Source organism: Urocitellus parryii, chromosome 13, assembly GCF_045843805.1.
Source record: "Urocitellus parryii isolate mUroPar1 chromosome 13, mUroPar1.hap1, whole genome shotgun sequence".
NCBI classification, from domain to species: Eukaryota; Metazoa; Chordata; class Mammalia; order Rodentia; family Sciuridae; genus Urocitellus; species Urocitellus parryii.
The window spans coordinates 24,361,238-24,385,420 of NC_135543.1; the positions used below are offsets into that span (position 1 = coordinate 24,361,238).

Sequence of the window (24,183 nt, forward strand, 5' to 3'; positions counted from 1 at the left end):
CAAAAATTCTGCTTGATGCTATTCAAAACAGTTAAATTTCAAATAATATGTGTTAAAATTCATCAAGTAAAGCTTACTTTAAAGAGTGAATAAAATACAATAGTCACAGATAATTTTTACGTTTAAAATCAAATTTAGCTGATCATGGTGGCTCAGGCCTGTAATTCTAGGGATTTAGGAGGTTGACACAGGAGGATTTTAAGACTGAAGCCAGCCCAGCAACTTAGTGAGGCCCTAAGCAACTTAGCAAGACTAAATAAAGGATAAATAAATAGTCTAAATAAAGGACTAGTCTAAATAAAGGATAAAAAAGGCTGGGGATTAAGTTCAGTAGTAAAGTGCTCCTGGGTTCTACCTCCAGTCAAAAATAAATAAATAAAAATCAAACCAAAGTTAGGTGTGGATTATGTGTGTCTTTTCCCCCTTCTCATTTTATAACTGAGAGTGCTCGGTATTTTGGACTCTTTGTGTATATTTCCGTTATATGAAAATATTTACTTTGTCACTCTCAGGGGAAGCAACTGTCCAGTTCTGTTGCAGATCAAATAATTATTCCTTCCTTGAATTCTGTAATGTTCACTCTTTTTTTAAAAAAAAAATTGTAGTTGCAGATGGACAGCATGCCTTTATTTTATTTGTGTGTTATTATTATTATTTTTTATGTGGTGCTGAGGATCGAACCCAGTGCCTCCCATGTCCAAGGCAAGCGCTGTGCCACTGAACTACAGCCCCAGGCCCTGCTGCTCACGCTTGAGTGGCTCCTGTGGAACCCCTCAGATTTTGCTGTAACAGGACAGGCAGCTCTGATTTATTGAAAAGATCTGTGAAGAATTTTGGAAAATGGAGGCTGGGCATGGGAAGCACACAGAAACATCCTGCACATTTAGAGATTGAGCTATTGTTATTTTTCCAAAACTGGTTTTAATAATGAAAGGCCTTCTGGCTTCAAATTCAATTAATTAGTTGTATTGAAAAAAACAATTTTTTTTTAAACTTAAACTGGTCATAGACCAAATATATTTCCTATCTGTTTCTCTCTTATCTACAAAAAAAAAAAAAAAAGGAAAGGAACGTAATGAAGTTAAGCTCTTCTAAATTACTTCTGAGTATAGCTAGAGTTTGTGCTGATTTTGATCCTCTTTCTGGATCAATTGTTATGTTCTCTAATATACCGTGTAACTATGTGTCGTAGTCACAGACTTAATCAGAGATTTTGGGGAAATAAACCAAATTGGTGTATGAGAAATTCTGCAGAATTTTGAAGTCTTGAATGTTATGAGCCTGCTTATTCTAGGAAGGAATGTTTGTGAAAATTTTGTAGAATTACTTTAATGTAGTTATTTCTAAAATACTCCAGTGTCTTTCACAATTATTGTTTATCATTCAGCATTGATTTTCAGAGCTTGAGTTTTATGTATTGATTTTGAGTTTGTGAAACTCTTTAAGAGATGAATATGTTTGATTTATTATTTTGATAATTAGCTTTCTGTATTTCTTAAATATACTAACATTTAAGCAGGGTTTTAAATCAGAATTGTGACTTGCATGTTTTATTAATGCTAGCCTTCATGTTTATGGAACCAACATTACCAGTTCTGCTACTTGAGTTGCAAACTTTTCCATGAAGTTCTGCAGCAAGAACAGAGTCAGTATTTATCCCCATGGGACCTAAGAGGGTAATGGAACCAACACCTGTAAACCCAACTCTTGGTTTTGTATTCCTTTCTAAAAATTATGCATACTTTATACATTATTACTATGTCATTTTAATTCTAATATGAAATTATTTTTTGTTACTTACTACTGAGTAAATAGATGTACTTAAGAAATACACTGTGTTTATTTTGGGGCCATCATCCTCCCTTCAGTATCCATTTTGCCCCTTCATTCCCACTCCTCCAGGCTTGAGAAACATGTTTTTGTTGTTGTTGTTAATCATCCTAGATTACCTAGGGACTGTGTAAAAACAATACTTTCTTAACCACTGACCACATTATCAAGGTGGTTGTCACTCTAAAAGAGCAGTCTGTGAGGTCTGCTATTTGGTAACTATCTGCTTTTACATGGAGTTAGCAATTTAGGATTTTTTACATGCATTTTAATGACGTTCTTTTTGTTTATTATTGAGTCTACTATTGGTTCACCAGCATAATGTCTTTTTAAGGTTAAAGGCTTGCTGTTTTTGGCATATATAATTATTTTTGTCTTAGTCTTACATATTGTTAGTTTAAGATTTCTACTTCTGATCATTAATTTAAGCCCTTTTTAGATTGTCTTCCAATATTTTTACAATTTATAAATAAAGAGTATTGAATGGGAACCTCACGATGCAATAGCTAAAAGCATTCATTTATCAGCTCATCTATGAACACCTGAGTTAGATGTGTGAAAGACTGCTTGGGGATTGATGATATTCAGTAGTATAGGTTGTGTGAGGTTGAATTCATGTAAGCACAGGACTATCTGCAAACAACTGAGCAAAGTCAACTGAGGTATCTTAGGTATGTTGGCTGTTACAGCACTTTTTTCTTTATTCAGTCCACTGAATACTGCCATGATCACATGGATATTGGTGGCATTTTCAATGAAGCAGTTTAAAAAAAAATTAAAATTTTTATTTATTTATTTTTACATGTTGCTGAGGATCAAACCCAGGGCTTCGCACATGCCAGGTGAGGGCTGTACCTCTGAGCCACAATCCCAGCTCTCAATGAAACAGTTTTTATGGGAGTAATGTGACTGTCAGTAGCTCAGGTTGTAATCCCAATTGGTGAGGATTTTGTATTTGAACATTTTCCCAGGGCTATGTGATGTGTTAGCAGATTGTTACTGAGGATTTCTGTCATTACATGAGGAGAGCTCTTTATATTGCATGCTTTTGAAAATTTGTCAAAGGGGACAAAAAGTCAGCCCTCAGCAAAACTATGAAGTACTACTACAAAATTATTACCATTTTCCTCTTGCCTTAAATGTGAGTCTTTCTTCCCTCTTTTGGTATTATGTCCCATTCTTGTCAAAGTGATACTTTATATTACTTTATAAGTACAAAATATTTTATATTTTGTATCTTATGTATTCAATACTTTAAATCTCTAGAGGTCTATATCTTTGTGTTTCCCCTGATGGCTATTATTTAATGATGTCGATTGTATTTATTTTATCTGAAACTCAGGCCCCAAATCAGGGAGGAATCTGCATTGGCTTCTGAAGGGATGCAGGGGCCGCTCTCCTCATACCACTTTGGCCTCCTGCAGCAGTTCTTCAGTCCTTGGTTCACATGGGGTTTCAGGTCAAGAGACCTTCCTGGCTGTTGTAGAGGCTTAGTCTATGGATCGCAGGCTTCCTTCGTGTTGGTATGCTGCTTTAGAGATTGCTGCACAGTATTTGCTACAGATTCAAGTCAGTTTACTTGCTTGTGACTGTTCTTTTTGGTTATGGTGTGTGGGTTGTTGGAGATCTTTACTTTCTGGAAGCCCATGAATACACAAAAAAATGTGATGGAATAGCTACTTCACAGTGCTGCTGCCAGCGTAAGGCAGTTTGTTTCCTTTCTTTCACTTATTTTTTATTTACTTTTTTTTTAGTTGTTATAGACCTTTGTTTTTATGTGGTGCTAAGAATTGAACTGAGTGCCCCACATATGCCAGGCATGTGTGCTTCCGCTGAGTCCCAGCCCCAGCTCCACTTTCATTTATTTTTATGATAAAAATATTTATAATAAAATATAAATGCCAGAGATTTAACCTAGGGTCTTACAATGCTAGGCAAGGGCTCTATACTCCCACCTCTTTTCCAGGAAAGAGGAAGCCTTTGGAAATTGAGAGACTAAAGATAAAAGCCACAAAAGGGGAAAAATGCTGAAAGGCAGGCCCAGGGAAACAGGAGATTCCAGGAAGAGGGGCATAGGGTGGGAGTGAAGGCCTGCTGGAAAAGCAAGTACCACCTGGGCCTGCGCAGCTGCTCTGGAACTGTGGGTGCTGGGGTTTGGAATAGGTGGTCACTCTTCAGGTGGGGTGGAGAGGGGACAGGGGTCACATTCTTAAAGCTGGGAGAGCTGGGGATTTGGAAAGCTGGTTAGTTCAGTTCTGTAGAGAGTAGAAAAGGGAAAGGCTTAACTACATTTTCTTGACACAAAGTAGTTCGGTGTAGATTTATTTATTTATTTTGGTACCAGGGATTGCTTAATCACTAAGCCATATCCCCAGTTCTTTTTAATGTTTTATTGAGACAGGGTTCTCATTAAGTTGCTTAGAGCAACTCTAAGTTACAGAGGTTGGCTTTTGAACTTGCTATCCTCCTGCCTCAGCCTCCTGAGCCACTGGAATTATAGGCATGTGCCACTAGGCCTGGTTATAAATTTATTTTTTTAATTAATTATTTTGTAGAACTTGCTCTTAGACATAGTGGATTAAACATGCATGTTTATCTTTGCATTCTCTCAAAACTCCAAAAGACACCAGTAGAGAGAAGCAGGGGGGGCACAATGCTAGTAACATTGGAAGTTAGAGAACTGAGCACTGAAGAGCCTAACTGCTTAGTGGAAGCTGAAAGCTGAATACCTTCAGGGCTGGAGAATACTTGGAGAGATTTGGGAATTGGAAGTGCCAGGCATCTCTGAAAGGCAGATAACTAGGACCGCTTGAAAGAAGCAGAATAGAGGCCAAGATCCTGTCTCGGTCATGGAGTTGTGAGACCATTCCTTCCCCAGTTTCGGGAGGTCTGTTTTTGGTAGAGGCTGAACCACAGGCCTCCATGAGTGGCCCCTAGGTGTGGTAAGGGACTGGCCGGCTGAGCACAGGGTGGGTGAAAAGGTTGTGGTGGAAGGAGGTGTCTGGACTTGGCTTCTAGATGCTGGCATCAGGATTTCACCTTCTTCTAGAGAAAGCGTACCAAAACAAGGAAAAGACTGACTTTTGGGTGTCCTCAATGAGGCAGCTCTCACCCCTGCAGTGGGAATTGCCACATGGCACTGTGTGCTTTACTCTGGCAGGTCAGTAGAGAGCTGTGGAGCCGCATGATTGAAAAAGACAGCAAACTTGTAAGCAATAAAGCAAACAAAAGTCAGATAAGAGGGAATTTGTGGAGAGATATAAAAATCCCTAATGGTACTCTTAATACAACCAGTTTCCTTTCTGTTCTCCTGTGGCTTAAAACTTTTTCAAAACTCTTTCTTTGGAGCTACCTTTAAAATCTGTGGAATTTTCATTTTGCTAAATTCGGTAGAGGTAAATCTTTTCTTTCTTGAAACTATTTGTTTTTTTCTGCTGGCCAGTGTGGTTTGGCTTTCTGGAAAAGGGGCTTCACAACTCACTTTTCTCTCCTTAAACTGGTCCTCAGAGACTGGGGCAGGTTGTACTTAGCTCAAGAGATAAACCTAGAATTGTGTAGTGAATGGCTGAGTAGGTTTTGTTTTATTTTTATTTTCGCAAAAATTTAACAGTTTCATTTTTATAGGTAAGCAATATGAACAATAAACTAATAATGGAAAAAGAGGAAAAAAAGAAAGCATTTTAAATATTAAATATTGTGTTAAAATACTCAACACAATAAGAACTGTAATCTCTCTTTGCAGAAAAACTAATGTGCCTTCAGGACATTAAGTTGTTCTTTGGTTCTGTGATGGGTGCTGTCCATTGCGGTATTTCTTTTCTCTTTTTCTGTTATCAGTTGAACAAAAACAATTAAACTTTGCTAATAAGCACATATTTTATAATCAAAGATGGTAGACAGTATTATTCATAAAGGCAATTAAAAACATTTCTGTTTGACCACAGTCTTAGCAATCAAACAAAATTCTTATTGATTTCATTGAATTGGTATAGGACATAAGCTATTATAATGCATTGAGATGTAGATCACTTTTATTTTTAGAAAGAAGTAAGTCCATTTGTTTTTCTGCTTTATGATTAGCTAACAAGCTTTAAAAATCTTGCTAATTAGATGTTTAATATCTTAGAATAATTTTTAATATTAGCCTTACAATTACAACTGGTAACAACATAGAATCTATCATGGTTTTGTGACTCTAAGTTTATGATAATTAGAGTCTGGCTATATGCCTTTAATTTTAAGAAGTTAATTTTGTTCCCAACTTTTTAGGCACTCTTTTTAACTCTGTTTTTGGAGCATGTTTCTGTTCTTGATTGTTTTTAGCACTTGTTTTTGGCACAGTGTAGTTTTGGGCAACACTGAGAAACTGGCATTTTAACTTGAGGACAACAACAGTTAGCTCTTGGTCTTTTAACATTCCTTTTTTTTTTTTTTTTTTTTTTTTAACCTTTTATATATCATAGATTTATTTCTTTTTTTTTTTTATTATTGTTGGTTGTTTTAACATTCCTTTTAATAACACTATGTAACCTGATTTAATTGACCCATGTTTTCCTTTATTTTGATTGCTTTTTTTAAAAAAAAAAAAAAACAGTGATCAATGAGTGCTTTTTTGTTTTATTTTTATCTTTCTTTTTTTTCCTCCTCTTACTCTGATAGAAGGCATTTGATTCAGACACTATTTTACTCTGCTTCTTTCCCTAAGGACAAAACACAAGGGATATCTTGACCCATGGTACCAAGTGGGTGCCAAACAAAAGGAATAAATTGGCTGTAGCTCAATTTGGGATATAGATTAGTAGAGCTGGAAAGGACCTGAGAAATCCTCCTATCCTTGCTTCTTCCTCTGTGAAACTCATAGGAACCAGAGAAGTGAGTTAAGGCTTTAGAGTGGAAGAAATCCAGGGACAGGGCTGAGATTTACTGACCTTTTCGGCATAATAATTTTAATATTTATTCATTATTTTAGATTGGTTATTATTGGGACTTCCTGCGTGCTTGTTGAATGTATAGCGAATAATGCTGATACATAAACTTAATAGTTCACATCTCTCTCCCCTAATCTGGCTCTCAATCCTCACTTATCAGAGATTTTGTATTTAGGGTTTTGAGTGAAACATGGCTCAGTTGACCAGGTTTTTTCCTCTGCTATGTTTAGAAACAGGGCTTTAGAATAATTTGTAAGTTTTTTTTTTTTCTCCCCCATGAGAGTCTAGATTTGGGTACAGATGTGACCTGTACCCTTTACTCTAAGTAAACTGACCTCTTTGAGTCTCGATTTCTTCATCTGTAAAATGATAATTATAATCATATCAACTCCTTAAGAATTATTGTTAGAATCAGTTTGAGACAGTATGAAGTTTTCCACACAGTGCCTCTCAAAGGGCAGAGCACTCAGTAAGATTTGCTATTGTATTAGCTCACAGAAAGTAAGAGTTAAAATATTAAAACATTTGACTACAGCTATTTAGACAATTTATTTACTTTTTGTCTTTTCTCTGTTGGAACTGGGATCAAACTCAGGGCTTTGTGTATGCAATGAAAGCACATTATCACTGAGCTACATCCTAGCCTCAATTTAAAACTCTTTAAGAAGAATTCTTAAGAGAGACACAGTCTCTTTTAAGGAGAAAAATTTTAAGTAGTAAAAGTCACAGTGGAGTAAACACATTGAACATTGCAGAGTTCTGTGCTAAAAGAATCTCAGTGTACTTTGTCACTGACCTGCTAACCTGAAAGGCTTTTTAGATTTTCTTTACTCTGAGGAGTGTTATGAGTTTGTTGTAATTTTTGGTAGATGAATTTATATTTATTTGTTTTTAATTGAAAGCTAAGGTGATATAAATACCTCTTGGAAATCAGGGCAGTATGAATGGTTTGCTTAATGGCAAACCAGGTAATCAGTCAAACCTTGTTAATATTCACTTAGTGCATAAGTATTTACTTCTGGATTAGCCCCAAACAATAATAATTCTGAAGATTTATTTTAATAATGAGTCTGAAGCTTTTTTAAAAATAACTTAAGTCTTCTGAAATTTTAACTGGAAATTTTTTATTTTTATCTTTTTTTAGGGCGTTGTGTTTGAAATGCCCTAAAAATTTTTACTTGTGTGAAATTATCATTTTATATTAAATTGATAAGAATACTTTGAATATGCCTTCCTTCACCTAGTTGTAAACTTGGCTGTGGTCATGATGGCAACTGGCTAGAGAGTTCATGTCACTATTTTAAGGCTTAAAAATTAGATATGTTTACAGCCAAGAAATAAAAAGTCCAATCAGGAATTTGAGTCTTGCTGTGTATTCTTTTTAGCATTGATTGGTATGTTCAGTATGGTTTAATATTCTCTTCAATATTTGTACTCACCCATCAAAGGGCTACTGTGCCAGTTCTCTTTGTGGCCAGGCAGGAAAGTTTCTCTATAATTTCTAAATAGCAAGTAATATTGTGGCCTAGGAAAAAAAAGACTAAAAATTTTTTTTTGAGACTCTGAGTGATTTGGATACTACTGCTGAATCTTTACTAATACACCTGGATTCAGTTCAGCAAATATGTCTTGAGTATATATTAGTTTTTTCCTCAGTATCTTTGGGAATGGGTTCCAGGAATGCCCACCCCCTAATAGATTTCAAAATCCACAGATGTTCAAGACCTTTATATAAAATGTATGGTATTTGCATATATCCTACATAATCATCCTATATACCATAAGTCATCTCCAGATTATGTATAGATGTAACACAATGAAAATTCTATGCAAATAGTTTTTTACTGTATTGTTTAGGGGATATTGACAAGAACAAAGTTCATATGTGTTCAATATGGGCAGTTTTTTAACCCCCCAAATATTTTCAATCTGCAGTTGTTTGAATTCAGGGATGACATGGAGGGCCAAGTGATGTTCAAGCTGTTTATCAGTTGTTGCCCTCAAGAAGTCTAGAATCCAATAAGGATCTGCCTGCTTGTAGATAGGAAGTAATAGTTTACCATAGTCAGTGGATGAAACATATATGCATATGTGTGCAATCAAAGTCATGCTTAAGGCATGGATACTTTATAGATTATTATTTTTATTTATGGTTAGGCAACTGAATTTTATAAAAGAGATGGATACTGAGAATAGTTCAGATGGATAAACATGGACTTTAAGGAAAAATCATTAGCTGGGCATCGTGGCACATGCCTGTAATTCCAGTGGCTTGGGAGGCTGAGGAGGATAATTACCAGTTCAAAGCCAACCTCAGCAACTTAGTGAGGTCCTAAGCACCTTAGTGAAACCCTGCCTCTAAATAAAAAGGGCAAGGGAGGTGGCTCAGTGGATCAATCCCCAGTATAAAAGAAAAAGAAAAAGAAAAAGAAAAGAAAGAAAGGAAGGAAAGGAAAGGAAAGGAAAGAGGAAAAAGGAAAAAGGAAAAAGGAAAAAAAAAAGGAAAGAAAAGGAAAGAAAAGGAAAGAAAAGAAAAGAAACAATCATTAGTTAGGTGCCATGACATACACCTGTAATCCTAGTGATTTGGGAGGCCAAGACAGGAGGATCTCATGTTTGAGGCCAGCCTCTGCGATTTATTGAGACCTTATCTCAAAAAAAAAAGGACTAGGAATGTACTTAGTGGTAAAGTGCCTCTGTTTTCAACCCCCAGTACAAGGAAGAAAAAGAGAAGAAAAAAAATCATGTTTTTATTGTTGGAGAGTATTCCAAGAAATGGGAATGTTGTGAAAGTATAAAATGGCATATAGCAGATAGCTTGGAATATACACTGTGAAAGGGATAATGGAGGGAGAGAAGGTAGAAGTGGGTGCAGGTCTATAACTTGAAAGGACTGGCATGCTTACTTTAGATCTCAGAATTTTTTCCTGATATATAGTCATCAACTTAAAGTAATGAAAAGATCTAAGCTAGGAGGTGAAAGGATGGAATTCAGTTAGCTCCCTCTTGTTATCATCTGGAGTTTAGATTGAAGAGGATTGAAATTGAGGTACAATCATTAGAACTGCGAAGGGTTAGAAATGTTCAGGAGTGAGTTTTAATTTAATAAACTTGTTTAACTGAACTGAGATGATGAGCTAATGAACAGAGTCATAACAGAGGGACTGAAGGAAAGAGGCAGAGAGGTGGACTAGGTAATTGACAGGACCCAGAGACTGGGTGGTTAGGTTACCATCAGCCCAGCCCAGGGACCCTGCCTGAGTCCTGGTTGGCTGGATTTTACCACCCGCCCTAATAAGAAATAGGCAAAAAATGAAAAGGGGAAAAATGAACTTTATGCAGTTTAATCAAACTACGGAGAAACAACTAAATTGCTTCTCTTATTTGTCCTGGCAGCCCTACAGAGGCATTACAATTTATAGAAACAAAAGTCAAGTGATAGACATGTGTAGATTTAGAAGACCTGAAGAGGAAGCACAATGGGAAAAACGACAGGAAGTACTGATGCAGATTGAGTTAGCTGTGCTGCAAAGGCCTGGGCAGAGGCCCAATTCTGGTTTGGGGGTTCAGCTCTTCAGCTCTTACTCCCACTTGAGAAAGTTCCTCTTAATTCAGTAGGGTGCTCCCAAATTCAGTCTGTTTTAGTGACAGACTGAATGAGTTACAGAAGGATGAGTAAGAGAGTGTAGTCTGGGTTTAGACCTTGGCTACTGATGCAGTTGCCAAAAAAGGAGGATAAAGAAGAAATGTTAGGGGCTGGGGATGTGGCTCAAGCGGTAGCGTGCTCCCCTGGCATGCATGCGGCCCGGATTCGATCCTCAGCACCACATACAAACAAAGATGTTGTGTCCGCCGAAAACTAAAAATAAATAAATAAATATTTAAAAAAAAAGAAGAAATGTTAGGAGAGGTGAGTTTGATTTTTAGGTGGAGATGGCTAGTAGGCAATTGGATAGAAACATGACAGTCAGACATGAGGCCAAGAGGAAAACTATAGACTTAGGAGTCGCTTGTACATGGGTAGTGATTGGTGAGAGATGTTGGGAATGAGAAGACAGCCAGCAGGAGCACTCAGGGCAGGTATTCTGAGGAAGCAGACACTGGGAAGAAATAGAAAGAGAAGTGGGTTGGAAATAAAATGTTACAGGAACTGAGGAAAGAATAACATGTCCAAAACCAGAAGTCACGAAGGATATTGATTGGCTTTGCAAATTTGAAAGTCACTTAGCAGTAGCAGTCTGGGATAGAAGGCAATTCCATTGGAATGGTAATTTGTATCCTACCTTTGCTACTTATTTATTCTGTGACTTGGGAAAGCCATTTCATTTGTCATTTTGTCTGTAAAGACTTGATTAGCTTCTTGGTGGGATTCAGTCTGATCTGGGGAACCCTAGGGGTTCGGAAAAGATGCCTTGGGGCTTATCAAGAAGAGCAAAGATAAGGTCAGATATTTATGGCAGGATGGGGTACATGTACTCTCCCCTTTCTTCAAACAGTATTTTATCTTAATATATGATTTCATTAAAAGAAATGTAGTGCAGAATAAGAAATTGTATAACTACTGGCCTACAGGACCTTTAAGATACTTTCCAGCTTTAAAAGCTATATTAATAGCTGATGAATAATTAATAATCATAGATGCTAACTTGCTTATGATTTGTATTTTATTCAGAGGTCAGAATTAGTGTGTGAATGTATATAATGATAATTATTCTTACTTTTATTAGGACTGAAAACCTCTAAACAAATCCATTCTGTTATATACTTTGTTAAAAACTTTTTTTGTGTCTTGCCAGGTTCTGACTCAGAAGATCTTTTGGAAGAATTGCTCTGCTGTTTGATGCAGTTAATCACTGATATTCCACTCTTGTAAGTTCTGGCTAAGCCCAGGATTTGTTTTATCTCCTTTGTGTATTGAAGATGATAATAGATAATGTTAAAGAGTTTGTAGGTCCAGGTGTAGTATTTTTATGTGTGTCTTTTAAGGATTATACATCCATGGAATTCCTTTATCTCTCTTGCCTAATAGTATTTATACTTTGATTATATATCATCAAAATAATAATTTTATATTAAGGGAAAATAATCAAATCTTTTGGCAATATTAAGCGTTAGGCACAGAATTAGATTAATCTCTATAATCAGAGATTTTATAGATCTATGGAAATGAGTTTGAGAGAAAAGCAAATTTGTATGTCATAGACACAGCTAGTTAGCCATTCTGTATTTGTTCTACCTTTTTTCCTGGCCTGATTTTATTTCTGGCCTCTTTTCAGAGATTTCTGTGTCCAGCCTTCTTTGAAGCTAGGGGGGAAGTTGAGACCTGGGGAAATCCTCCAATAACACTTTTGGGTAAAACACTTAAGAAGGAGGGGTATCTTTTTGTTCTTGACAACCCTTTTGTTGTCAAAGAATGTGGACAAGGTCTTTTGAGTTGTCTGGCCATTTTGACACCCTGAACCAAGTATGTAACAGAATATTCTGCTTGGATGTTATTGAGCTGCTGAAGCAAAGTCGTCAACTAGGGTCCCCCTCCCTCATCCCAGACTTCTAGTGTGATAACAGTAGACCCTTGTTTGTCTATGTTATTGTGACTGGATTTCTGTCACTGATAGGGTAGCTGAACCCAAATATTGTCTGCTGTTTCCTTATCGTAGCATGTGGAGTGCTTCAGATGCTTCTGATTTAGTTTTAACCTCTAGTAACATTTTTTTCATTACCAAATAGCAATGATTTAATATATTTACTAAATAGTTACATTCTTTTTTGTTGTTTTGCCTTTATTAATAAAATGTTTTGGTGAAGTTAAGGGGGATGAAAACTGTAAATATCTTTAGATAGGAAATAAGCTGTGTGAACATAGTGGGTGAATAGCTACTTAGACACTCTTGAAGAGCAAGCGGTGTTGCAATCTATCAAACATTTCAGTGTTTTAATGTGTTTATACTTTTTAAATGAACTGAAAATGCACAGACAACCAGATGTCTTGTGTTATGTACACTCAGCTTTAACCAGCTGCTGAAACAATTTTTTATGATTTAATGGTCTTGGAACTCCATCCTATGAGAAGGTTTGTCTTGGTTACAGTTTCCATGTGAAACCAAGCTACTCTTTAAACTATAACTATAGTGCAGTATTATAGATCTGCCTATGATTTAAGGGGAATATCAATATATGAAATCTGGGAATGGTGTCACATCTAAACATCGTCAAGCTTGCCATGAAGTTTTCACATTAACCTTGACATGTTTGTGCTGAATTAGCAGGTGAATAGTGAGAAATCTAATTTTAGTACTTAGAGAGTAAGTCAAAACTTAGCTTAAATGTTTCTCATGAGACTCTGTTAAGTCATTTTATTAAAATTGAAAGAAAAATGATTACCAAAGGACACACACACACACACACACACATATTTATACATGTTACTTTATTACTAAGAGAATAGGATCAACTGTAGTACTGTAGGTTAGATGAACCCCTAGAAGTTCATTGCAATGAACTTTGCAGGGTTCATTTGAAGAGGAGATTGACTTTTAAGTTGTTAGCAGCCACTGCTTTTCAGACACTTTGGATTACTTGTTAAAATATTAATTCTATAAGGTATAAATCTTTAAAGTCAAATTAAAGTTGCAAATCTCTGAGGAATCCTTCTTTAACTCCATATCTCTCAGCATTTATATAATTAAAATAAAGATTGTTATATGTAGACTTCCTTGTTCCTTAATATTTTTTCAGTGTATTGGGGTTGATACCACTAGAATTTAAATGAGTATTCCAAGAGAAAAACCATGCCTTTGATTTTTAGACCGTTTCTGTGATCTCAAGGGAATTGGAAAGAAATAAAGTAAGAGAGAGGTGTTTTCCTCAGGACATTAACATGGAGTGTAATATATAGGCCAGAGTCAAGCCCCATGTTTAGAATTTGAACAGTGTTGGTTTGCACAGTGTCACTGAAAGGGCCGAGGGAGACCCATGAGAATCAACTCAGTGGCGGGGTTTACATGGGGCTACAGCACCAGCAGCAGTTAGGTTATATTTAGACCCAGTACTATATTTATATTTTGGGGACTACTTATGATGTTGTTTTGTTGTGAAATAGAAGTTTTTGAATAGAGGACTTGAAGTAGATTTCTGACCTAGTCTTTTTATCTGTTTTTGTTGCCCTAAGTGTGGGCCATGCTGATGCTGTTAGCTGTATGTGATGTTGTCATCGTCAAGTACAGGCCCTGTTCCTCTTTTCTTGTGCTGGTCCCTGAGAGGTCTGTGCAGAGTAGGCCTTTCTGTTGGTACCAGGCCTGACATGCAGCCTTTCCCTGTGAGATCCATTCATGTGGTGGTCTCCTTTCTGAACCTGTGAACTCATTGTGAACTGGGCTCAATTAATTCTTATCCTGGCTTTGATTTGTAGATTTTTCAGTGATAGCTTAATATGAGGAAACCTTTCCTAGTTTTTTCATGGGCTATGGATTGATGAAGATGAGATTTTGTAATCAGTTGCCGTCACTACTGCCGTTTAGTGGCTGTGTAGTGTGACTTTGTGTACTTGTTGAGTGCAGGGAGTGTTTGGTGTCAGCTGCTCACCTTGTCCACACCCCTTCTGTGCCAGCCATCCTCTCTCCAGCATCTTTAACGTTCTTCTTCTGCCTTGACTCTCTCCCTTCAGACACTTCCATGACTCTTTCCCTAACCTCCTTTCAGCTTTGTTCTGCTCAGGGTCTGTTTCTCAGAAATTGCTCTTTCAGCTACCCTAAAACAGCTCCCAATCCTTCTCTGCCCTCTTGTCATGCTTCTTTCTTTGTCTAAACACTTAGCACTACTTTTCATATTATCTGTTCTCTCTCTTGTTTGCAATTTTCAAATAAAATTTTAATGAAAGCTCCATGAAAACCAGGAGTCTTCATGTGCCAGTGTTTGTTTTGTTCTCTGCTATATCCCTGGTATTCAGTTCTATGTGGTAGAGCCTCCAAAGATATTTATTAAATAAGTAAATTAGTAGGATACAACCTATTTAATGTGCTTAAAACATTTTGTTTGCTTGTTTTTCATTATTTAGTTTGTACAGAAACACAGTATTGTGCTAAGGCAATATTCCCTTCCAAGTGGCCTGGCTCAGATCCCTTTGTACTTGGTACCTTTTGTTATGTAACAAACAGGTGTCTTACTGACATTTATAGAAGTCAAAACATCTAACAATATTTAAGGAAATAAGGGACTTTTGGCTTTTTATTTCAGTTTCCCCAGATTATCCCTTCACAGTACAGTAATTTCTTTTTAATTAAGTTAATCCTTGAAAATGTATTTTAAATATATGATGGGTATATATTGTACGAGGCCCAGGTTATAGAAAGGAGTGACTCTTAAAAACCTTGGAGATGGAAAGATACACAGAAAGATAGCGCCGTAAGAGGAACAGTGGATAAATGCATTTGGAGTGATAGTGATTATTAGTGGCTAAATCATTGAAGAGTTAGAAAGGAGCTGGATAGGGACCTCTCATGGTGAATAATACGTTTGGAGAATAATAAGAGCATTATTATTTTGATTTGATTACAGCAGGTTTGTAGAAATTTAGGGCTGGTGAAGCTTTGTTATTTGATGGAGCAAAGAGTTGACTGTTAGAGGATTGAAGTTTTTTTTTTTTTTTCTTTTTTCTTTCTTTTTTTTTTTAATTTATTTTTTAATGTTGGTTGTTCAAAACATTACATAGTTCTTGATATATCATATTTCACATTTTGATTCAAGCGGGTTATGAGCTCCCATTTTACCCCGTATACAGCTTGCAGAATCACATCAGTTACACTTCATTGCTTTACATATTGATAAACTCATGTCTGTTGTATTCTGCTGCCTTTCCTATCCTCTACTATCCCCCCTCCCCTCCCCTCCCCTCTTCTCTCTCTACCCCCACTACTGTAATTCATTCCTCCCCCTTGTACTGTTTTTCCCTTTCCCCTCACTTCCTCTTGTATGTAATTTTGTATAACCCTGAGGGTCTCCTTCCATTTCCATGCAATTTCCCTTCTCTTTCCCTTTCCCTCCCACCTCTCATCCTTGTTTAATGTTGGTCTTCTTCTCGTGCTCTTCTTCCCTAGTCTGTTCTTAGTTACTCTCCTTATATCAAAGGAGACATTTGGCATTTGTTTTTTAGGGCTTGGCTAGCTTCGCTTAGCATAATCTGCTCTAATGCCATCCATTTCCCACCAAATTCTATGATTTTGTCATTTTTTACTGCAGAGTAATACTCCATTGTGTATAAGTGCCACATTTTTTTTATCCATTCGTCTATTGAAGGGCATCTAGGTTGATTCCACAGTCTTGCTATTGTAAATTGTGCTGCTATGAACATCGATGTAGCAGTGTCCCTGTAGCATGCTCTTTTTAGGTCTTTAGGGAATAGACCGAGAAGGGGAATGGCTGGGTCAAATGGTGGTTCCATTCCCAGCTTTCCAAGAAATCTCCATACCGCTTTCCAAATTGGCTGCACCAATTTGCAGTCCCACCAACAATGTACAAGTGTACCCTTTTCCCCACAACCTCACCAGCACTTATTGTTGTTCGCCTTCATAATGGCTGCCAATCTTACTGGAGTGAGATGGTATCTTAGGGTGGTTTTGATTTGCATTTCTCTGACTGCTAGAGATGGTGAGCATTTTTTCATGTACTTATTGATTGATTGTATGTCTTCCTCTGAGAAGTGTCTATTCAAGTCCTTGGCCCATTTGTTGATTGGGTTATTTGTTATCTTATTGTCTAATTTTCGGAGTTCTTTATATATTCTGGATATTAGGGCTCTATCTGAAGTGTGAGGAGTAAAGATTTGTTCCCAGGATGTAGGCTCCCTATTTACCTCTCTTATTTTCTTTTGCTGAGAAAAAACTTTTTAGTTTGAGTAAGTCCCATTTGTTGATTCTAGATGTTAACTCTTGTGCTATGGGTGTCCTACTGAGGAATTTGGAGCCCGACCCCACAGCATGTAGGTCGTAGCCAACTTTTTCTTCTATCAGATGCCGTGTCTCTGATTTGATATCAAGCTCCTTGATCCATTTTGAGTTAACTTTTGTGCTTGGCGAGAGAAAGGGATTCAGATTCATTTTGTTGCATATGGATTTCCAGTTTTCCCAGCACCATTTGTTGAAGATGCTATCCTTCCTCCATTGCATGCTTTTCGCCCCTTTATCAAATATAAGAAAGTTGTAGTTTTGTGGGTTGGTTTCTGTGTCCTCTATTCTGTACCATTGGTCCACCCGCCTGTTTTGGTACCAGTACCATGCTGTTTTTGTTACTATTGCTCTGTAGTATAGTTTGAGATCTGGAATCGCTATACCACCTGATTCACACTTCCTGCTTAGTATTGTTTTTGCTATTCTGGGTCTTTTATTCTTCCATATGAATTTCATGATTGCTTTCTCCATTTCTACAAGAAATGCCGTTGGGATTTTGATTGGCATTGCATTAAACCTATAGAGAACTTTTGGTAATATCGCCATTTTGATGATGTTAGTTCTGCCTATCCATGAACAGGGTATGTTTTTCCATCTTCTAAGGTCTTCTTCAATTTCTCTTTTTAGGGTTCTGTAGTTTTCATTGTATAAGTCTTTCATCTCTTTTGTTAGGTTGATTCCCAAGTATTTTATTCTTTTTGAGGATATTGTGAACGGCGTGGTTGTCCTCGTTTCCATTTCAGAGGATTTGTCGCTGATATACAGGAATGCCTTTGATTTATGCGTGTTGATTTTATAACCTGCCACTTTGCTGAATTCATTTATTATCTCTAATAGTTTCTTTGTAGACCCTTTTGGGTCTGCTAGGTATAGAATCATGTCATCTGCAAATAGTGATAATTTAAGTTCTTCTTTTCCTATTTTTATGCCTTTAATTTCTTTCGTCTGTCTAATTGCTCTGGCCAGTGTTTCGAGAACTATGTTGAACAGAAGTGGTGAAAGAGGGCATCCCTGTCTTGTTCCAGATCTTAGAGGGAATGCCTTCAATTTTTCTCCATTCAGAATGATGCTAGCCTGAGGCTTAGCATAAATTGCTTTTACAATGTTGAGGTATGTTCCTGTTATCCCTAGTTTTTCAAGAGTTTTGAACATAAAGGGATGCTGTACTTTGTCGAATGCTTTTTCCGCATCTATCGAGATGATCATATGGTTCTTATTTTTAAGTCTATTGATGTGGTGAATAACATTTATTGATTTCCGTATATTGAACCAACCTTGCATACCAGGGATGAATCCTACTTGATCATGGTGCACAATTTTTTTGATATGTTTTTGTATCCGATTCGCCAGAATTTTATTGAGGATTTTTGCATCTAGGTTCATTAGAGATATTGGTCTGTAGTTTTCTTTCTTTGAAGTGTCTTTGTCTGGTTTCGGAATCAGGGTGATGTTAGCCTCGTAGAATGAATTTGGTAGTTCTCCCTCTTTTTCTATTTCCTGAAATAGCTTGAAAAGTATTGGTATTAGTTCCTCTTTAAAGGTTTTGTAAAACTCTGCTGTATACCCGTCCTGTCGGAGACCAGCTCCAACAGGGGGTCTCAGGAGACGAACGGATGGTGAGGAGTCGGCGAAAGAGGGGGTGGAGAAACAACACAGACACCAAAGTGAAGGTGTTGATCCCAATCTTTACTTGTGAAGTTGATCATATATACTTTTCATTTTGGCAGGCTTACAGTACTTTGTGGTTACAAAACAGTAATCATTATTCAAAGAAACAAAATATTACGTAGCTACAATTAGAATAGAAGAATGTATCTTGGCTTATGCATAAGCAAGCATTTGTACTTTCAGTTCGCGTTTTGTTTTGAGCTGTTTCTGCTTAGTTAACTTTTAATAATAGTTACAAATGTCCCAAACTATTGGCCTATACCTTGACTATTGTTTCTTGACTTACTGACTGGAACCGGTGCCATGGTTACGGCAAGTGGTTGACTTGTTATTACTTTAAATCAAACAAAAGTAAGAGCACAAACCATTGTGCACAGGAACAAGAACAAGTTGCCCAGTACTAAGCACTAATCTATCTTCTCTAGATTTTAATTTAATTTCTCAAAAACTTCCCTGACAGGAATACAGGGAGTTTTTCATTAGACATTAACAATTTACACTCCACAGCTGAATCGTTGCATTTAGAGCAAACAGATCTATGTTTTAGAAGTAGTTGCATTAATTGGGAAAGTCATGATTTTTCCTTTATACTTAATGGTCATATGAGAAATGGCAACTATACTTATTAAAGGAATACAAAAACAAATCAGCCCATTCCCAGAAACATACTGCGCTCCTCCAGAGGATGGACGCCTTGCGCCATCCACCTCAGTAGGGCCTTGCCATTGCCTGAGTCAGGGGAGGGGCGCAGCACTGTCCGGTCCTGGGCTTTTCTTAGATGGTAATCTTTTGATGGTTTCTTCTATTTCCTCAATTGATATTGGTCTGTTTAGGTTGTCTATATCCTCCTGACTCAATCTGGGCAGATTATATGACTTAAGAAATTTATCGATGCCTTCACTATCTTCTATTTTATTGGAGTATAAGGATTCAAAATAATTTCTGATTATCTTCTGTATTTCTGAAGTGTCTGTTGTGATATTGCCTCTTTCATCCCGTATGCTGGTAATTTGAGTTCTCTCTCTTCTTCTCTTCGTTAGCATGGCTAAGGGTCTGTCAATTTTATTTATTTTTTCAAAGAACCAACTTTTAGTTTTGTCAATTTTTTCAATTGTTTCTTTTGTTTCGATTTCATTAATTTCAGCTCTGATTTTAATTATTTCTTGCCTTCTACTTCTTTTGCTGTTGTTTTGCTCTTCTTTTTCTAGGATTTTGAGATGAAGTATGAGATCATTTATTTGTTGGTTTTTTCTTTTTTTAAGGAATGCACTCCAAGCAATGAATTTTCCTCTTAGAACTGCTTTCAATGTGTCCCATAGATTCCGATATGTTGTGTCTGTGTTTTCATTTAACTCTTAAGAATTTTTAAATTTCCTCCTTGATGTCTTCTAAAAGCCATTGATCATTCAGTAACCTATTGTTCATTCTCCAAGTGATGCATGATTTTTCCTTCCTTCTTTTATCGTTGATTTTCAGTTTCATTCCATTGTGATCAGATAAGATGCATGGTATTATCTCTACTCCTTTATATTGACTAAGAGTTTCCCTGTGACATAATATATGATCTATTTTTGAGAAGGATCCATGTGCTGCTGAGAAAAAAGTGTAGCTGCTTGATGTTGGGTGGTATATTCTATATGTGTCAATTAAGTCTAGGTTGTTAATTGTATTATTGAGTTCTGTAGTTTCCTTATTCAGCTTTTGTTTGGAAGATCTGTCCAGTGGTGAGAGAGGTGTGTTAAAGTCTCCCATGATTATTGTATGGTGGTCTATTAGATTCTTGAACTTGAGAAGAGTTTGCTTGATGAACATAGCAGCCCCGTTGTTTGGGGCATATATATTTATGATTGTTATGTCTTGTTGGTGTATGGTTCCCTTGAGCAGTATGTAGTGTCCCTCTTTATCCCTTTTGATTAACTTTGGCTTGAAATCTATTTTATTTGATATGAGTATGGACACTCCTGCTTGTTTCCGCAGTCCATATGAGTGATATGATTTTTCCCAACCTTTCACCTTCAGTCTGTGTATATCTTTTCCTATCAAATGCGTCTCCTGCAGGCAGCATATTGTTGGGTCTTGTTTTGTGATCCATTCAACTAGCCTGTGTCTCTTAATTGGTGAGTTTAAGCCATTAACATTTAGGGTTATTATTGAGATATGGTTTGTTCTTCCAGCCATAGTTTGTTTATTAATGCTATTAAACCTGATTTGTTTTCCTCTTTGATTATTTTCCCCCCTTTACTGTCCTACCTCCCACTGTTGGTTTTCATTGTTGTTTTCCATTTCCTCTTCCTGTAGTGTTTTGCCAAGGATTTTTTGAAGAGATGGTTTTCTAGCTGCAAATTCTTTTTTAACTTTTGTTTGTCGTGGAATGTTTTAATTTCATCTTCCATCCTGAAGCTTAATTTCGCGGGATACCCTATTCTTGGTTGGAACCCATTTTCTTTTAGCGTTTGAAATATGGTATTCCAGGATCTTCTAGCTTTTAGAGTCTGTGTTGAGAGATCAGCTGTTATCCTGATTGGTTTACCCCTAAATGTAATCTGCTTCCTTTCCCTTGTAGCTTTTAAAATTCTCTCCTTATTCTGTATGTTGGACATCTTCATTATAATGTGTCTAGGTGTGGATCTCTTATGATTTTGCACATTCGGCGTCCTGTAGGCTTCTAGGATTTGGGATTCTGTCTCATTCTTCAAGTCTGGGAAGTTTTCTTGTATTATTTCACTGAATAGATTGCTTAATCCTTTGGTTTGGAGCTCTGTGCCTTCCTGTATCCCAATGACTCTTAAGTTTGGTCTTTTGATATTATCCCATAGTTCTTGAATGTTCTGCTCATGGTTTCTTAGTAGACTTGCTGAGCTATCTATGTTCTTTTCAAGTTGAAATACTCTGTCTTCATTGTCTGATGTTCTATCTTCTAAGTGATCCACTCTGCTGGTAGTATTCTCAATTGAGTTTTTAAGTTGGTTTATTGTTTCCTGCATTTCTAGGATTTCTATTTGTTTGTTTTTTATTACCTCTATCTCCCTGTGAAATTGATCTTTTACTTCCTGGATTTGTTTGTCAGTGTGATCTTTCATTGTCTGATTTTGCTGTCTCATGTCTTCCTTGAGACTCCAGATCATCTGAAGCATGTATGTCCTGAGCTCTCTATCTGACATTCCATCTGTTGCAGCTATTACCTCTTCTAAAGTTGAGTTGACCTGCATTGCCTGTGGTCCTTTCTTTCCTTGTCGTTTCATACTGCTGGCGTTTCTTTCTGCTTGGTGAAATTGTTGTGTCTTTGATATTTTCCCTCTATTTATTTATATTGCTCTTGTATAGTTGAAAAATCACCCTTGCAGGGCAGGTAGTGGCTGTGATCCTCCTCCAATTAGTGTGATCCGTCTACCATGCTGGCAGGCCCTAGGTCTGCTCTGCTGGTCGGTCAAAGGTCCGCCTACCCAGCAGGCGCCAGGGGCACCTGTGTCACTCCGTAGGTTGCTGGGCCTAACCTCCGGATGGGTTGCAGGTTCGCCTAGCTTGCAGGCACTGGGGGAGGGGCCGGTTCCGCCCCTCAGCAGGCTTTGGGCCCGCTCTGCTGGTGTTCACAGTCCCGCCTACCTTGCAGACACTGGGGGAGGGGACAGGCCTGGCCCTCAGCCGGCCGCCGGACCTGTCCTAGTGGGTCCGGTCCGCGTTCCCCGCAGGCGCGTGTAGCTGCTCTGTCACTTGGCTGGTTGCTGGGCCTGACCCGCCTGCCCGTGGGTTGCAGGTTCCAGGATTGAAGTTTTAATTATGCTTAGGATTCTCTTTCTTACATATAAACAGCATAACTTTTAGATCTATTTCTCTGCTGTCGATTTTGGAAATTTGGGGTGGCGGAATGAAACTAAAACTGATTAATAATCTTAGTTATAACATTAATTGTATCTGCAGGATTTCGTAAATGTAATAAAATTATGTAAAATGCACATTTATTCAAATGTACATTTAGCCCATAGTCTTTAGATATTATACTGTGAAAAGTTTGAATATTGAAAGTGTTTGCGGCTAACAGTGAGTAGGTGGCTGAAGAACCTGAAGAGTCATAAATGGTTCTTTATGAAGTCTCCAGTTGTTGGAAGAGAGGGAAGGTATCAGAGGCCCATGGTTGGCAGTGAAGGGCCTGTTGGGAAAATGCTTTGCTCCCTCCTGTGCTGTGATTCTCAAACACTCTTCCAAAGCCGGATTCAACCAGGGCTGGGCGGGGCATGGGCTACAGCAAGTCAGCAGTTGATTTAGGTGCTGTGAAGTAAACATCTCATACAGCTTTCTGCAAGAGTGAGGCATTTAAGACACTATAAACATTGAATCAAAGCTTATGGAGTTTTTATGTACCAAGATAGTATTATATAATTAAAAAAATCCCCAATAGCTCTTTAGTTAGAAAATTGATCTGTGTCTGATGGCACTTGCCTGTAATCTTAGCAGCTTGGGAGGCTGAGGCAGGAGGATCGCAAGTTCAAGGCCAGCCTTAGCAACTTAGTGAGGCTGTGATGAACTTAGTTAGGCCTTATCTCAAAATAAAAAAATTAAAAAAAAATTTTTAAAAAGGGAGATGTGGCCTCGTATTCAATCCCTGGTACCAAACAAAAATAAAACCCAACAACAGCAAAGAAAGAAAATTGCTGCCTGGTGTCTTGGTTGAAGGGATTTCCAGATAATTGTTTTTAATATGTAAACATTATCTGGTTTATGGAAATCTGAAAAATATTTATCAGTACACACAGTGTTAATTTTACAAGATAGGTGCTAGATTGTTTATAAATGCTTAACTGATTAATGTAAAGAGGTATGAGCTATATCTCGTAGCAGAGAAAAATATCCATGTATTATTCTATGAATACAGAAGATAAGGTTTGAATTCTACTTCTATTACTAAGCAGCAACATTGCATCAGGCCTGTTTTCTCATTTTAAAATTGGGATTAAGGCTGGAGATATAGGCCAGATGGACACAATACCTTTATTTTGTTTATTACACAGGCTTAGCATGAGTGAAGCCCTGGGTTCAATCCCCAGTCTCTATATCCTCCAGTAAAACCAGAGTTAACAGATTGGAGATTATCATTTGAAAAAGACATTTGTAGGCATGTCGTTCGGTTTTTAAATATTTTAGATATGGAAATGGAGTTGCATGAGTTCAGAAAACAACTCATATAGCATAGAAGGAACAGCTAAGCAAGGTGATAGTTTAATAATCGTAGTCTTATTTTATTTGTACTTTCACTTTCTGGGTTTTTAATTACTGCAATCAACAGGGGTCTGACATCCAATCATCAAGAGTTTTGTGGTTTCTCTCATAGTACATATATTTTTAAAATTTGTATTTTAAAATTTTTTTCCTGTAAATATTTTGTTAGGTTTTTACCCTAACATTTCATTTTTTGAGTGCTGATATAAAATGTATACCACTATTTCTTGATTCATTAAATTATTTATTGATGTCTATTCACTTGATTATCTCATTCTGCTTCCTTTCACACTTTCTCTTGCTATTTTCCCTGCTATATGTTTAGATTGTTATTTTTAATGGAAGTAGAGGGTAGAATAATGATTATCATAGGCTAGGAAGGGTATGGAGGAGGGGGGGGAATAAAGAAGGGCTGGTTATTGAATACAAAAATACAGCTAGATAAGAGGATTAAGTCCTAATGCTCTGTAGTACAGTAGAGTGACTCAAGTTAACATTTCAGAATAGCTGCAAGAGAGGATTTTGAATGTTCCCAACACAAAAAAATGTAAAAAAAACCCCAAACCATTCAAAGTAATGCATATGCTAACACCCTGATTTAA

At 37.1% G+C, this 24,183-nt stretch overlaps 1 protein-coding gene across 5 annotated transcripts in view; it reads left to right on the plus strand.

Annotated features, from left to right (window-relative positions):
* Positions 1–24,183, plus strand: part of Dym (dymeclin) — a 356,427-nt gene that overhangs the window by 61,548 nt on the left and 270,696 nt on the right. For all 5 annotated transcript variants that reach the window (XM_026393752.2, XM_026393749.2, XM_026393748.2 and 2 more), the window contains one exon: positions 11,555–11,627. In XM_026393752.2, coding sequence (XP_026249537.2) covers positions 11,555–11,627 — 73 coding nt within the window. The remainder of the gene's footprint in view (positions 1–11,554; positions 11,628–24,183) is intronic.